We start from the raw sequence: 15898 nt of genomic DNA, 5'->3' as shown, positions 1-15898 counted from the left end.
AGACGCACCCACACTGACGTGGTTCATTTTCATTGCTGCGTGATCTCCCATCTCCATTCTCTCCCTGAGACCCACCCACACTGACATAGTTCATTTTCATTGCTGTGTGATCTCCCATCGTCTGAGGGGAGCATGGGAAATGTCTTCCATCTTCCTGTGGATGAGTGTGTGGCCAGGTTGGGGCCCTGAGGACTGTGTTTTGTTGGGAACATTCTTGGGCGTTTCTTTTGTACACAAGTGCAAGTTGCTTCTGGTCAGTAGCTTTCAAGTTTTAAAATTTCATCCCAGGTAAGAAATGTAACTTTCCTCATAACCCACAACATACACTCTTTCATATACAAGCATAACAAAAATAGACTTCACAACCGTTCTTAGCAGGGCGTGGTGTTCCTGCTCCTCTCCATTCTCCCCATCACTGGCATGGATTGGGTTGTGGGTGGTGGGATTTTTGCCCGTCTGGTGGGTGTCACGTGATATCTCCCCCTGTTAGGCTGAGCCCCGCTTCATGTTTTCATTAGCCATTCCTCCACATTTCCTCTTCTGTGGAGGGCCGGTTCAGCTCTTTTCCCCAGTTTCTGTTAAGTTGTTTGAATTTTTGCACTTTTCTTTTATTATTCCTGTTGTTATGTTTTTGAGACAGAGTCTCACTCTGTTGCCCAGGCTGGAATGCAGTGGTGCGATCTCAGCTCACTGCAACCTCCACCTTCTGGGTTCAAGTGATTCTCCTGCCTCAGCCTCCCAAGTAGCTGGGATTACAGGCGCCCGCCACCACCCCTGGCTAATTTTTGTATTTTTACTAGAGATGGGGTTTCACCATGTTGTCCAGACTGGTCTGAAACTCCTGACCTCAGGTGATTGTCCCACCTCAGCCTCCCAAAGTGCTGGGATTACAGGCGTGAGCCACCATGCCTGGCCTGCCTTTTTCTTTTTCAAAAGGACTCTTTATACCTGTTCATTCCGGTGACTATCTGTGTGGCAAAGATGGGTTTGAATCCACCAGGATAAATGTGCAGGATCTCCTCTCTGGTGGGAGAAGAGACAGAGAGGGATAGAAGGGTATGGAGAACAGAGCAGAGAGGAGGCCGAGTCAGGTGGGGGTGGCAGGCTGCTGTGAGGACTTGGCTCCTTCTCTGAGGCGGGTGGGGATTAGCAGAGGATTTAAACAGAGGAACCATGGGATCTCCCTTATGCATTTCTGCCGTGGTTGGCTCAGCTGAACGCACCTCTTGAACAAGACTTGGCCTTGGACACCTAGAGGCCCTTGGTTGAGGGTTTACCTCCTGGCATGGCCACTGACACATCCACGTTTGACTCCCACACAGCTGGGCGGCCCCAAGACCTGCTCTGCCTGGGCTTCTCATTGGTGGCATTTCTCAAGTTTGTCCCCTCTCAAGTCTGCACCATCCAGAAAACCAAACACCTCTCTCTTCTACATGGAAACCCCCATCAGCACCTCCCCCTGACTCACAGGGTATCCCGTCAACATCACAATCCCGACTTTCCCACACGGACAAGCCCACGGGACCCCCTGATGGACCAGGACAGCGCCAGCACTAAGACATGCCCTGAAACTCACAGGAAGAGCAGATCAAGAAGACAGGAACAGCACAGGGCACTGGGAACTGCAAACGCCCACGATACTGTCAGAGATGGAGAAAGGTATGACAGGAAGAGCAGATCAAGAAGACGGGAACAGCACGGGGCACTGGGAGCTGCAAACGCCCACGATAGTGTCAGAGTTGGAGAAAGGTATGGCCATGGCTGACACAAAATGTTACTCAACATTTATCACAGGCCTAAATGGAGAACATAACGCTATCAAACCCTTAGATAAACACATGGGAAAATTTGTATGGCCTGGGGTCAGGCAAAAAGTTCTTAGGCATGACACCAAAAGCATGATTCATAAAAGATTGACAAGTTAAATGTAGTCATAAATTTAAAATTATAATTCTATAAAGCAATGTGAAAATCTAAAGAGAATGAAACACAAACCATGGTCTAGAAAAAAATATGTGTGAATCACACATCTCACAACGTACTGGCACGCAGAATATATGAAGAACCATCAAAGCTGAACCATAGGAGAGTAAAAACCCCAGTAGTAAAGAGAGGGCAAATATTTGAATGGAGGCCTCATCAAAGAAGGTATAAACAGGGCATATTGCCCGAGAAAGAGGCTCAACATCATAGAGATGCTGGAGAAATGCCAGTCAACGGTACCTCTGCAAATCTATTAAAATGGCTAAAAACAGACAAAAACCACAGGCCGACCCAGGTTCTAGTGATGATGCAGAGGAACTGGGACCCTCATAAGCTGCAGTGGGAATGGGAGGGGTCCCGCCATGCTGGAAAGTGGTCCGGGAGTTTCTTATGAAGTTAAGCACATCTTTACCCTGTCATCCAGCAACCCCGCTCCTGAAATGTCCCCCAAGAGAAAACTTAAACGTGCACACACAAACCTGCACACAAGTGTTTAGGCCTCATTCCTCATTGCCAATAACTGGAAGAAAACAAAATGTCCATCGGCAGGAGGAGGTGGGAACCAACGCGGATGCTTCCACACAGGGGGCACCAACCAGCAGTGGAAAGATGCACCCAAATGCCCCAGGTCTCCCAGGCCACATGCCCGGTGAAGGAAGCTAGTTTCGGTGGGCACAGGCCGAGGGATGCCACCGCGTGACATCTTGGAGAAGACAGTGCTACCGTGTTGGGGAGGAGGGCAGTGGTTTCGAGGGGCTACGGGTGGAGGGGCGAATGGAGGAGCTCTCTGGGGCGGTGGCGTGAGCACCTGCACCTCACTGTGGGCTGCTGCGGCTGAGGGGCTGTACAGCAAACACTGGCTTCAGTACACGCAGACTGAAGGAGGAAGGCTGCCACAAGTCAAAGACAGGGTGTCACCTCCATGAAACAAAAACATTAAAAAAAAAAAACTCTTAAAATAAAAAACCACAAAAAGTATTTCATAAGCGTATTGGACTTTGAGTTGACATCATCTACCTGGGAGCATGGAACTGAAACCACAGGCTTGGCAATCCCAGAGGGAGAGAGTGGAGGGTTTAGACCTCCATTGAAGGGCTCAGTGCCTGGCTATAGGAAATAACATTTAAAAAGCGGCAGGGTGGAAATAATTTCTGCTGATGAGGTTGCATTTCTCCAGATAACCGGCAGAGTAAATTAAAGCAATATAGTAAAACAATGCACATCTTGATGGAAACTCAGGATCACGAGGTTGTGGTGAAGGAGATTTGAAGATGTCCAGGAAAGAAAGACAAATGAGATGAATCTTGCAGCTGCCCTTCAAGGGGGCATGGGCCGGGTGGCCATGATTCTCCGTGACGTTGCAGGAATTCTGGCTGGGTCCTCAGGAGCCTTTTTTTCTTGTCCACATTCACCTTCGGTGGGTGGTCCCTGGTGGTCATGACCGCACTCAGGGCCGGGGGCCTGCTGAGGCTGCTCTCCCTGTTCCCGGAATGCAGGGGTTTGTTCCAGATCCCACTGCTCACCACGCAGAAAGCCAATCACTAAGACAATGGTTACTGCCAGTGAAGAAGGCATGCATCAGAAGCTACAGGCCAGGAGATGGGAGGTCAGCTTCAAATCCATCTTCCTGACTCACTATATAGCAGGGAAGAAGTGTGACTGTGTGTAAGGAAAACAGAAATTAGGGAGAGTGAGGAAGAGGAGTTGGTCAGGAGGAGGCAGGTGGCTGGTCAGGCACTCATGATGGGTGAGGGGTTTGGCGTCTCACTGTCCAGATGGTGTGATCTGGTGAGTCTCTCTTCCTTCACACTACCCGGGAGGCCTGATGGTCGGTTTCCTAAGAAAGGAACTCAGATAAGACAAATGTCACTTTCTCAAGTTTCAAGACAACAAGGCTCCATTTCTGTGTTATTCAGAGAAACCATGAACATCAGTTCTATGGGACAATCGGGCCAGTTCAACACCAGATCTGAGCTGCCACGACACCTGCTGCTCGGCCCTCAGATAAAGCCCAGAATCCGGTGTCCTCTCCCCAATCCCAGCCTGGCCCCACACCCACACCTCCCCACTTCATCCTGGGCCTCTGCTCTCTTGCCACAGAGGGGTCAGGGAGCTGCATATGCCCCGTGTGCACCTGGGCACGTGGCATATTTCAGATGCACCTGGTGTCACTGTTTGCACAAACCTAAGTGGGAAGAGATCCAAATGCTCGTTCACTGCAGGTGGATGAGGACATCCCAGCAAGTCCCTCAGTGGAGTCAGCCAGCGCAAGGCGAGTGAGGGGCCCCCAGAGACATGAATGGGTCTCAGATAGTGAGTGAGTGGATGAAGCAGCAAAAACACACGCTGCTAATTAACTGATTTATGTTGAGCTCAAAGTAGTCCATATCAAAAAGACTGTTTGCGGCTGCAGGAATTCAGTGGATAATTGCAGGCAAGGCAAGGGAAGGTGGACCAGAAAGGTGAGGAGGACGCTCCCTTCGAGGGTGGAGAGAGTAAGACTGACATTGCCCATGGGTGGGGGGGCCCGTCGAGGCCCCTCTTTGCTTCTGAGAGTCTGTTTTCATCGACAATCTTCTACTAAATGTACATAGCAGCTTTTCAGGGCAAGGGTCACCAGGATTCGTCTTTATGCCTCCCCAGCCCAGTAGCCACCACCTCCACCAGACCCATCCACACAGTTGAATCTCATCTCAAGTTCTCTGGTGCCCGACCCCCCACGCACACCCTCCTGGTCTGGGCATCTCACCTGCATCTGCACAAGTGCCTCAGGAGGGTGGAGTGTCTGGTGCTCGGCGCTGGAGGCTCAGCCCACACTGTGCTGGGCAGTCGCAGGCCTCCCAGATGAATGAAGCATGAATGAATCCCGATCCTGTTATCACAGCTTCTCCCCACGCATCCCAGGCAGAATGTTGTGCAAAAACCACACCAGGATTCGTACATGCCAGAGGACTGAACTTTTGTGTGTTGAAGATAATTCATCTTCCTGAATCACTGCAGATCTACCATGTGGTTAACCGCAGAATAAACATGGGGGAGAGTGTAAGCGCTGTCCTAACAGAAACTTATGCTTCTTCCGTTACCCTTTAAAAGTAAAGGGTACTGATTTCATAATTGTGTTTCTCTTGTAAATGAGACTCTCATGGAAAAATCAGCCATGTAGGTGACAGATTTTTATACCTTTAGATTAAAATGTCACTTCGATTATTTCAAGTGTAAAAGTGTTTCAGCTTTTTTGAGGTATAATTGCTACACAAAGAGCTGCACACATTTCATGTGTGCACTTTGGTGAGACTTGACCTGAGCAAACACCCATGAAACCATCACCAAATCAAAGCAATCGAGGAATTCCACACTTCCTGGAGGCTTCCTTGCGCCTGTGCCCATGGTGAGAACACAGCACGAGATCTTCCCTCTCAGCCAATCGCAAACAGCCCACAAGAAAATGACACCAGGCCTCCTGGTGAACGCACACCCTGTGATTTAATTGTTGATCTTTTTAACCTGGGGCTCACATTCTTCATTCAGAATATGGCAAAGACTTTAGAAGTCATCCAAAGTATCAGTAATTTGAAGTCCTTTAATACAAAAAGTATAGAATATTACCTTTTGTCACATAGCAATAGGGAAATGAAAAAAGAAAATCGACTTATGTTCTTTAATGGCTAGCAAAATATTCTTAAAAAGATATCTCATGCGCAGGTGAATCTAACAAATGACAAATTTATTTCTTTACATAGATAAATATAAGATTAGATCCATGTAAGTGAATGAAGCCATTAAGGGTAGAGTCCCACAGATCACAGCGTCCAGCTCTGCTATCAATATCAGGGAGTAATTTCCAGGCACACAGAAGTGACCCAGCATCCAGCTCTGCTCATGATTTCAGGGAGTAATTCCCAGGCACAGGTTGAGCTGGAGAAGCTGGGGGCCCCCGTAGCCCCACTGTCCTTCCTGTCTCATGGGGTCTCTGAGAAGTGCCTGGAACATTTCCTCTTGGGCTTTGAATATCATTTCACTTAAACACGACATTTTCCAGGTGCCATGGACCTGAGCCCAGAAACTTCACGGTACCAGGACCACCCGAGACAGTGGCTCCCCAGGAGTGAGCACAAGGCACTGTCAGGGGTTCTCTCCCCAGCACATTTACAAGGACTTGATGGGTTCTTCTTCTTTCAGAGCAATCCCAGTGGGAAGAAGGAGGGGACAGGAGGCCTGGCAAACGCTCCTCCCCAGCTCCGTTCCAAGCTCTGTGGGGCTCTGGCAGGCCCCATGTCATGTGCAGTTGAGGGATTAGGGTTCCTCCCGGCCTTGCTGCTCTCAGGCCCTCATGGGCTCCTCTCCCCACCCCCGTGCACCCAGCGGACCCTGCCCCCCCCAGCTGCTCCCCCCCAGCTGCTCCCCCCAGCTGCTCCCACCCAGCTGCTCCCACCCAGCTGCTCCCACCCAGCTGCTCCCCCTCAGCTGCTCCCCCCCAGCTGCTCCCCCCAAGCTGCTCCCACCCAGCTGCTCCCACCCAGCTGCTCCCCCTCAGCTGCTCCCCCCAGCTGCTCCCCCCTAGCTGCTCCCCCCTAGCTGCTCCCCCCAGCTGCTCCCCCTAGCTGTTCTCACCCAGCTGCTCCCACTCAGCTGCTCCCCCCTAGCTGCTCCCCCCTAGCTGCTCCCACCCAGCTGCTCCCCCCCAGCTGCTCCTCCTCAGCTGCTCCCACCCAGCTGTTCTCACCCAGCTGCTCCCACTCAGCTGCTCCCCGCTAGCTGCTCCCCCCAGCTGCTCCCCCCCAGCTGCTCCCCCAGCTGTTCCCCGCCAGCTGCTCCCCGCCAGCTGCTCCCCCCAGCTGCTCCCCCCAGCTGCTCCCCCCCAGCTGTTCTCACCCAGCTGTTCTCACCCAGCTGCTCTCACCCAGCTGCTCCCACCCAGCTGCTCCCCCCCAGCTGCTCCCCCCCAGCTGCTCCCCCCCAGCTGCTCCCCCCAGCTGCTCCCCCCCAGCTGCTCCCCCCAGCTGCTCCCCCCCAGCTGCTCCCCCCCAGCTGCTCCCCCCCAGCTGCTCCCCAAGCTGTTCCCCACCAGCTGCTCCCCCCAGCTGCTCCCCCCAGCTGCTCCCACCCAGCTGCTCTCACCCAGCTGCTCCCACCCAGCTGCTCCCCCCCAGCTGCTCCTCCTCAGCTGCTCCCACCCAGCTGTTCTCACCCAGCTGCTCCCACTCAGCTGCTCCCCCCAGCTGCTCCCCCCAGCTGCTCCCCCCAGCTGCTCCCCCAGCTGTTCCCTGCCAGCTGCTCCCCCCCAGCTGCTCCCCCCCAGCTACTCCCCCCAGCTGCTCCCCCCCAGCTGTTCTCACCCAGCTGTTCTCACCCAGCTGCTCTCACCCAGCTGCTCTCACCCAGCTGCTCCCCCTCAGCTGTTCCCACCCAGCTGCTCCCCCTAGCTGCTCCCCCCTAGCTGCTCCCCCCCCAGCTGCTCTCCCCCAGCTGCTCCCCCAGCTGTTCTCACCCAGCTGCTCCCCCCAGCTGCTCCCCCTCAGCTGCTCCCCCCCAGCTGCTCCCCCCCAGCTGCTCCCCCCCAGCTGCTCCCCCCCAGCTGCTCCCCCTCAGCTGCTCCCCCTCAGCTGCTCCCCACCAGCTGCTCCCACCCAGCTGTTCTCACCCAGCTGCTCCCCCCAAGCTGTTCCCCCCAGCTGCTCCCCCCAGCTGTTCCCCCCCGCTGCTCCCCCCAGCTGCTCCTCCCCAGCTGTTCCCCCCCGCTGCTCCCCTCCAGCTGTTCCCCCCCCAGCTGTTCTCAGGTTTCTCATCCTTCCTGGATGACGCCCTACCTGGGGCACCCGTTCCTGTGGCATCCCCAGTCCTGCACTGCAGCACTCACCCTGTCACCTCCATGGCGAGACCATCCTGGAACCGTGATCAGCCCATCGGTTTCATCCATTATCTTCCTAGCCCATTTTCTGTGCTGATTTCTCATTCCCAAAACATCTTGGAATTATAAGAAATTAACTTTTTTCAAGTTTCTGTGCTTCTGAAGTAGGTTTGCCTTAATATACCATTGTATTTTTAAGGGGCATTTTTAAAGCTGTACTTTTAAGAAATAATTCTTACGTTCTTTTGAAGGTTTTTTTTTTTTCTTTCTTTAAGACAGAGTCTCACTTTGTCGCCCAGGCTGGAGTCCAGTGGCGCAATCTCAGCTCACTGCAAGCTCCACCTCCCTGGTTCACGCCATTCTCCTGCCTCAGCCCCCCGAGTAGCTGGGACTACAGGCACACACCGCCATGCCTGGCTAATTTTTTGTATTTTTAGTAGAGACGGGGTTTCACCATATTAGCCAGGATGGTCTCGATCTCCTCACCTGGTGATCCGCCCGCCTTGGCCTTCCAAAGTGCTGGGATTACAGGAATTTTTATATTTTTAGTAGAGACGGGATTTCACCATGTTTGTCAGGCTAGTCTTGAACCCCTGACCTCATGATCCACCCGCCTTGGTCTCCCAAAGTGCTGGGATTACAGGCGTGAGCCCCTGCGCCCGGCCGGTATTTTTTTTTTTTAATCAAATACAGTTGAGGCTGTCTTGGAGATCCCATATTAAAGAGAACTGAGAAAAATCAGACCTCAGAAGCAGGACAGTGCCCTGTGAAGTACATGTCCAGTCCCATCACTGTCCTTCTCTCACATGGGCCCAGGGATGTGGGTGATGGTATTTGTTGCCCTGGTGATGGAGCAGATTTGATCTGCCTATGTGGGAAGGGGTTAACTCAGCGGGTCTGGATTGCTCAAACCCTGCACGTTCCCAGGAGGGGCCCTTGGCTGGCTCCCGGGAGCTGAGCTCCTGCAGTGTTCGGACTGATGAGAGAGACTTGAGCCACGTTGCACTACTTTGCCTGGGTAGTTGACCAACAAGGTGATGGATGGCAAACACCTGCTTTCGCTGTGGGTGGCTGGAACGTCCCTGACTGACCCCCAGGTTCAGGAGAGCCTCCCTGGTCCGCACCACGGCACTAGCTGTCCCAGCTTCTTGCTGGAGGAATCCGGCGCACCCTGTGTGACTCTGCTGGGAGGGGCTCTGGAAGCGCCTGGCTTCCCTGGCAGCCCTTTCCCTTGGCTGGTTTACTCTGTACCCTTTCAAGTTGGAGGGTGGTCTCAGGGACCCCCATGGCAGTGTTTCATGCTTTCACCAGAAACTCACCTTGGCAGGGCTTCAGGGGAAGGCTTGGGATTTGGTGAGAAGTGACTCCATGGCCTTGGGTCAAGCACAACATCTACTTAGGTTTTCAGGCGGTTGCCCAGGTATGTCTAGCACCTAATGTAACCGAGGCGTGAAATGCCTGTGTGCCACGGTGCTTCAGCTCGTTACGGGCCGTTAGGCCTTGTGGTGGTTCTCTCTTGGTTTCTGTGGAGAAGCCAGACCCCACTGTGGTTGGCAAGGAAGGCGAGTGGAGACATCAGGAGTGTCCATCCCTCAGCGGCCCTTTCTATTGGGGAGGCTGCCTCTCTCTCATCCTTGATTAATCCCGGGACAACCTCTGCTCTCCTGGGCAATCCTTAGAATACTCTGGAAGACCCCAGTATGGCCGTCCGGTTCCTCCTGGGCCCCAGCTCTCAGGAATGCACCATTTTGGCATACTCCACGCGTGCCCATCCAGATGGCACCTGAGCTTCCCTGTGCCTGCGCTGCGGCGTTAACATCTCGCTTGTGTTTTAACCTGTGTTGCTTTGGTTTAAAACTTGTTTGACCGTGTTATTTGCTGAGATGGCCCAGAGAAGCTTCTACTTAACGATCAGGACACCTCACAGTGCAGCCTTCACTTGAGGACTTAGGTCTCATCCAGCTCCACACAGTCAGTCCAGGGCCACGGACGCAGAAGACAGAGGAGAAGAAGCTCATGGCATGAAGACAGAGGATTGATTGCCCAGGAGGCTTCCAGGGGCTTTGGCTCCTGGGGCTTCTGTCAGCGCTGGGTCAGAGCAGGTCACCCTTGTGTGCAGACACTAGGTTGCTGCACACAGCGGTGAAGAATGGGGGAGACCAGATGGAATTGGGTGAGGCAGGGATGCTCCTTGGTGTTTAGAGTTTTCCTCTTTCTTTGCCTTGTGGGTTTTCTGTAGCCTATCTTTGTTTTCATAACACTACTTTTCAGTAATTGTAACCTTTCCAAATACCTCTATATACATATGGCTGCCTACTGTCCCTCCAGATACTTGTAAAGCCTACAGAAAGGTATTCCTGCAGATTATCACACTATTCAGCTTAAGATACTCGTTGAGTGCTGCTGTGTGTGGGCTGCGGGTTCAGGTGCACCTGCCTTTGTGGGGAGAGCACAGCTTGCATGCATAACTGCTGGAGGGCAGGTCGTGGAGTGCTGCTGTGTGTGTATGCCTCGGGTTCAGGTGCACCTGCCTTTGTGGGAAGAGCACAGCTTCCCCGCATAACTGCTGGAGGGTGGGTCATCGAGTGCTGCTGTGTGTGTGTGGGCCGCAGGTTCAGGTGCACCTGCCTTTGTGGGGAGAGCACAGCTTCCCTGCATAACTGCTGGAGGGTGGGTCGTCGAGTGCTGCTGTGTGTGTGGGCCACGGGTTCAGGTGCACCTGCCTTTGTGGGGAGAGCACAGCTTCCCTGCATAACTGCTGGAGGGTGGGTCATCCAGTGCTGCTGTGTGTGTGTATGCCTCGGGTTCAGGTGCACCTGCCTTTGTGGGAAGAGCACAGCTTCCCTGCATAACTGCTGGAGGGCGGGATCTTCCCAAGGGGAAGTTGGGAGGTGCTCAGGCAGAGCAAATGGATTTAACTTCTGGGCTGGGAGAACGTGGTACCCCCGTGGAAGTCTCCCTGAGGAAGGAAAGGAAGGAGCTGGAGGGAGGGTGTGTGTGTCTTAGGAGGGGACGCACTTCAGGTGAGAGCAGGCATGGCACTAGGAGGAGCCCCATGAGCCCAGAGTGGTGGCACGTAGAGGCCTAAGGGACCATGCCAGCAGACCCCACCGCCCGTGCTCCATCGGGAGCCTGACATTGTTCTCTGAGATCAGGGGGCTGTCTCTGTGTGCTGCCCAGGACTGTGGCATTTTTGTGTATGAAAAAAAAAAAAAACTGTGTGTCTAACACAGATGGGGTATGAGGAGAGCCACTGGTCTCTCCTGACCTTAAAAATATTTTTTTAGTTCATTTTTAGTGAGTATGGAAATTACTGAAGGTACAAATCACTCTGAAGATAGGTTCTTGTGTGTGAAGGTTATCAGTGAATCTTCATCCTCATAGTTGATAAATGGTTGTGAGCGCTCAAGGGTATCAGATTCAACGATGCGTCTGAGGATAGTACAGCTTTCCTATTCAGTTTCAAGGAAAATCATATAAAGCCCAGACCGTAGTTTGTCAGGAATTTTTGAAGTGTGGTGTGATGGATGTCTTCACCGTGCTTTAGGATGATTACTGAGGGAGAACGGAAGGAAGGGGTCTGGTACTTGCACCTTTCAGTAGAATTAGTGTGAATGCCACAGCGACCAAGCTATGCTCAGGTGTCTGCAGGCAGTGGTGGCCTTGATGATGGATTTTCTGAAATGGGAATTCGTGAAGTTCTCTAACAAAACTAAGTGCGAACTTCTCAACTTAGCTGGTGACTGCATCCTTGAAAAATTCCGTGTGTAAAATGATACAGAACCATTTCTTGGTTATCTGTTAAATAAGAGTGCACGTCCAGCCGCGATGAGTGTGGACGGTCTTGGAGGTCTGGGAGGCCACGAAGGACTCCCACACACAGCAGGGTGTGACCCCAGCAGGCCGTGCTTTGGCCCCCTCCCAGGAGTCATGGCAGCCGACACGTCACCTGGAGTGTCTAGAAAACCACTACTTAGAGCCCCCACTGCTTTTCCTGGGGCCTCCAGGTATAGATCAGAAACTCAGTGTCCCAGAAAGATTTTCCTTTTGCTTTAACTCCTGTTGTTGTTCGTTTTCAGGCACGTGGACTCCCTTTAATCCAGTGACTGTCAGGTCGATCATATGTAAGTATCGGCAGACGGACCAGCCTGGGCTGCTTTGTATCCGACCCGCTTGGGTACCCGCTTGTGTTTCCTTTGTCTGTGGGTCCGTATCACTTTGCTCCCTTGTGGAATTCCACTTAGATGAGCGTGGGCCCTTTCATCCCTCTCCCCCCGTCTCTACCTTTTCACGTCTCTCCGTGTATGTTTGCTCTATTCTTGATTCTGTTTATTTGTAATGTACTGTGTAACCTGTCCTTTCAGTTTCTAATTCTAAAGATGACATATATTTAAAATTTCTAAATTATTAGTTACTTTCACATCTTATCTGGGTGTTTTTGATAGACATTGCTTATTTATTTTTGTGACTCCATCCTTTATTCAAATATTTCATATGATAGTCTTCAGTTTTAAGAACATGCTTTTTTGAAAAGCGCTAGATATTTGTGACGTGGAGCTCCTTGACTGTGTTTGAAGTCCTTGGGAGGGTGGTCTACAGCCAAATATTTTTCCTGCTCAAGCCCACACAGAGTGACCGACTTCCTTGATGCTTCTGTAATTTTTGTTTGTTTTGTGGGTTCATGTGTAGCCTTAATGTGAGGGTCTGCATCATTTCTTTGGGTCCAGGGTCTCCCCAGCTGTATAGGTAGCTGGGTTTTTGTTTGTTTCTTTTAAGAGACAGGGTGTCCCTGTGTTGCCCAGGCCTGGTCTGGAATTCCTGGGCTCACGCAATCCTCCTGCCTCAGCCTCCCAAAGAGTGGGGATTACAGGTGTGCACCCCCATGCCCAGACGGTAGCTGGGGTGTGAGCTGCAGCTCCAGGCGCAGGCAGGTGTTCAGGAGAGTCGTGCTGTGTCTCCATCCCCCGTAGCCGGGTGGGAGCTGCAGCTCCAGGGGCAGGCAGGCCTGGGAGGCAGGTGTTCAGGAGAGTCGGGTTTCCATCCCTGCCCCACTTGATTTCTGAAAGGCTTCCTTTGCTGGGAGGTGTGGCCCCCTTCAGGCCTCTTTAATATGAAATCCCAGGTTCAGTTCTGCCTCACAGAGACCACGGCATTGTGTCTCGAGGTTTCCCAGAGTGGCCTGGGGCTCATTCCCTCGCCTCCCATCCATGCACGGGTTTTAGTCTTGTGAGGATTCCGAGTTCCTTGCGGAGCCTGTGTGTGGTAAGGTGTCTGAGTCCTAGAGTGGGTGTAGCTGGGGGCTTTTCCAGATGACTGTGCCCTGCTGGTCGTGCATATGTTGCCACGTCACACTGATGGAGGGAGAGAAAACTTGGAAGCGTAGTAGTGGCAGGGCTCAGCCTTTAGTGCTAGGAAGGTGTTGATAGATGGGGAGCTACCTCCCCACCGGAGAGGAATGGCCTGGGAGCCACTCCTCTGTGGAGCCCTTACCCTGGGGTGCAGCTCACCCAGCATCCTTCGCTGCTGGTGTGTGGTGCGCAGTGGGTCCTGCACGCAACAGCATCGTCCACACACACTGCACACATCGTGGAATGGTCGTATGAAAAACAGCCCCTGGTCCACACACCACACACGTCGTGGAACGGTGCACGTCGTGGAACGGTCGTGTGAGAAACAGCCACTGGTTGCACACAGGGTTGTGGACTGTTGGGAAGAAACATCGATGCTGTTTCTCACATGATTTTTCATCCTGTGGATTTTCATTTAATTGTAACATATTTCTGATCAAACCAGGAGTAGTCTTATTGCAGTCCTATATTAACCTCTGTTCTTGAAAAGAGACCACGTGATTTATCATTTTCTCTGCAGCAGTAATTCACACTGAATTTTTCTATGTGTTTTAGCCATATTGCAACTACATATAAAGGTAGTTGTAGATTCTTTTGTATTTGGACCTGGAGTTAGACTGAAAGCAAATAGGACATAGGCGAGGGTCCATTTCTAATTAAAGCAGGTTTTCCTGACAGGGCTGTTCCAAGCCTCCACCAGTGCTGTGGGCCCTGGAGAGTCAGAGGGTCAGCTCTGGGAATTAGATTCACGTTCTAGGCCGAGACCCAGGAGCCAGGGGAGCTGGGGCCACTTACCTTCCCCGTGCCTCAGAAGCTGAGTGTGAAGCTCTGCTCTTCTTTCCATCGTGGCTGCGGCTGGATTTCCTCACACATCCCATTGCACGGCCTGCCTCACAGCTGCAAGTGCACCTTCTCATGGGACTTAGGGGGTCAGGGCTGGGGGACAATCCCCCACGCCCCCACCCAGGGCGAAGGTGACAAGACTTTGAGGGATTTCACCCCATTCACAGACAGGCATGCATTGCCCAGTCCCTGGTTAGTGGTCAGCAGTGGGGCCCCGCCAGGCTCTGAGGGCTGAGGTCTGGTGGGAAGCCTCAAGTGAGTTTGCTGCAACTGATCTTTTGCTGCTTGACCGCTCCTCTCTGTCTCAGCCATGTTTGACCGTGAGAACAAGGCCGGCGTGAACTTCAGCGAGTTCACGGGTGTGTGGAAGTACATCACGGACTGGCAGAACGTCTTCCGCACGTACGACCGGGACAACTCCGGGATGATCGATAAGAACGAGCTGAAGCAGGCCCTCTCAGGTTTCGGTAACTCACTCACTCTGGCTTGTGTAGCGTGTTTCATTTTGGAACCTTGGAGCCGTTGAAGTGTTTTAAACCTTGTTGAACTTAACCGATTGTCTAACCAGGCTACGTAAAGTTTTTGTTGACGTCATGCAGGTTCCTATTTGATATTGCTCATGTCGGAAGGCGATCCTCGACATGGATACGTTTATTCAGTTTTTTATCCAAAATGAGATAAGGGCTATGCAAGCCGTTCATCTTTTGTGAAGTGGAATGATGTCGTGAGCAAAACTGAGAATGTGGCTTTTGAAATCATTTAAAAGTGGATCCATGAAAATACCGTGGGGCAGGGCAGCTTATATTTCATGATAGATCAAAGCATGTTGAAAAGGCAACAGTCACCTAAGAAACAGCTGTCAGTCACCAGGTCCAAACCGTGCGCCTCAGAAGGGGCGTTAGGCAGAACGCGTGCCCATTCTCAGGTGTGCTCGGTGTGTGTGTGCTCGGCGTGTGTGTGCACACGTGTGCCGTGCACCTCAGAACAGCAGCAGAGAGACGGAGCACGTGCTCATTCTCAGGTGTGTTCCGCACGTGCGTACTCTGTGCATGTGTGTGCTCGGCGTGTGTGCTCGGCGTGTGTGCGCACACGTGTGCCGTGCACCTCAGAACAGCAGCAGAGAGGCGGAGCACGTGCTCATTCTCAGGTGTGTTCCGCACGTGCGTACTCTGTGCATGTGTGTGCTCGGCGTGTGCACACACACGTGTGGCGGTGTGCCATGGGTCTAGGAGTGTTCACAGTGCCTGTCCAGAGTGCGTCCATAGGGCCTGTCCACGGGGCTTCCCGTGCTGGTCTCAGGGCTGAGAGGAAGCAGGGGTTTTATTTACAGAGCAATAACGGGCATGTCTGGGGCCAGCCTGAGGCTATTGGTGGCTGCACCAAGATTCTAATCCAGGCGGATCTCATCTGGCCCCTGTTGTGAAGCCGCTTCCGTGATTTACTTAAAAGGCTCCTTAGAAACAGTGAGGAAAATTCGATTCTACTTGAGTACCTCCGAGATCCCTGGAGTCTCACTTATCTAAGCACGTCGCCTCTCCTCGTGTTTCCTCCCAGCACGCACTTCATGGCTGCCTTTCTTTCTCTTTTCTTTCTCACCTTACGAGCTTGTCCACAGGGCCGGCTGTGGACACTGGGTCTCCTCAAGAAGCAGTTCTGAGCTGACCAGCTGCGAGCCAGGATTTGAGCTGGATGGCTCTGAATTGGTACTTGGAATGCAGCTGACCTTGCTGTGCCCTTGGGTGGGGGAACTGGAGGGAACGCTGGCTGGCTACTCTTCCCTGGGGCAGGTACGGAAGGGCTGGGAGGGAAGGATGCCACCCTCCACAGAGAGTGGTCCTGGGGGCCAGGGAGGCCACTGCTGCCGAGTGTGGCCAGG

General features: G+C 52.7%; 1 protein-coding gene across 2 annotated transcripts in view; it reads left to right on the top strand.

Annotated features, from left to right (window-relative positions):
* The window catches only part of PDCD6 (programmed cell death 6), a 42938-nt gene that overhangs the window by 20379 nt on the left and 6661 nt on the right, over window positions 1-15898 (top strand). Inside the window, exons 3-4 of one of the 2 annotated variants that reach the window (XM_004059098.4) lie at window positions 11911-11955; window positions 14331-14489. In XM_004059098.4, coding sequence (XP_004059146.3) covers window positions 11911-11955; window positions 14331-14489 — 204 coding nt within the window. The remainder of the gene's footprint in view (window positions 1-11910; window positions 11956-14330; window positions 14490-15898) is intronic. The other variant, XM_019013265.3, reaches the window with a different exon arrangement.

The sequence above is a fragment of the Gorilla gorilla genome, chromosome 19, assembly GCF_029281585.2.
Source record: "Gorilla gorilla gorilla isolate KB3781 chromosome 19, NHGRI_mGorGor1-v2.1_pri, whole genome shotgun sequence".
Classification (NCBI taxonomy): Eukaryota; Metazoa; Chordata; class Mammalia; order Primates; family Hominidae; genus Gorilla; species Gorilla gorilla.
The sequence above is the reverse complement of the archived record's forward strand: the minus strand, read 5'-3'. Positions and strand labels throughout refer to the sequence as shown.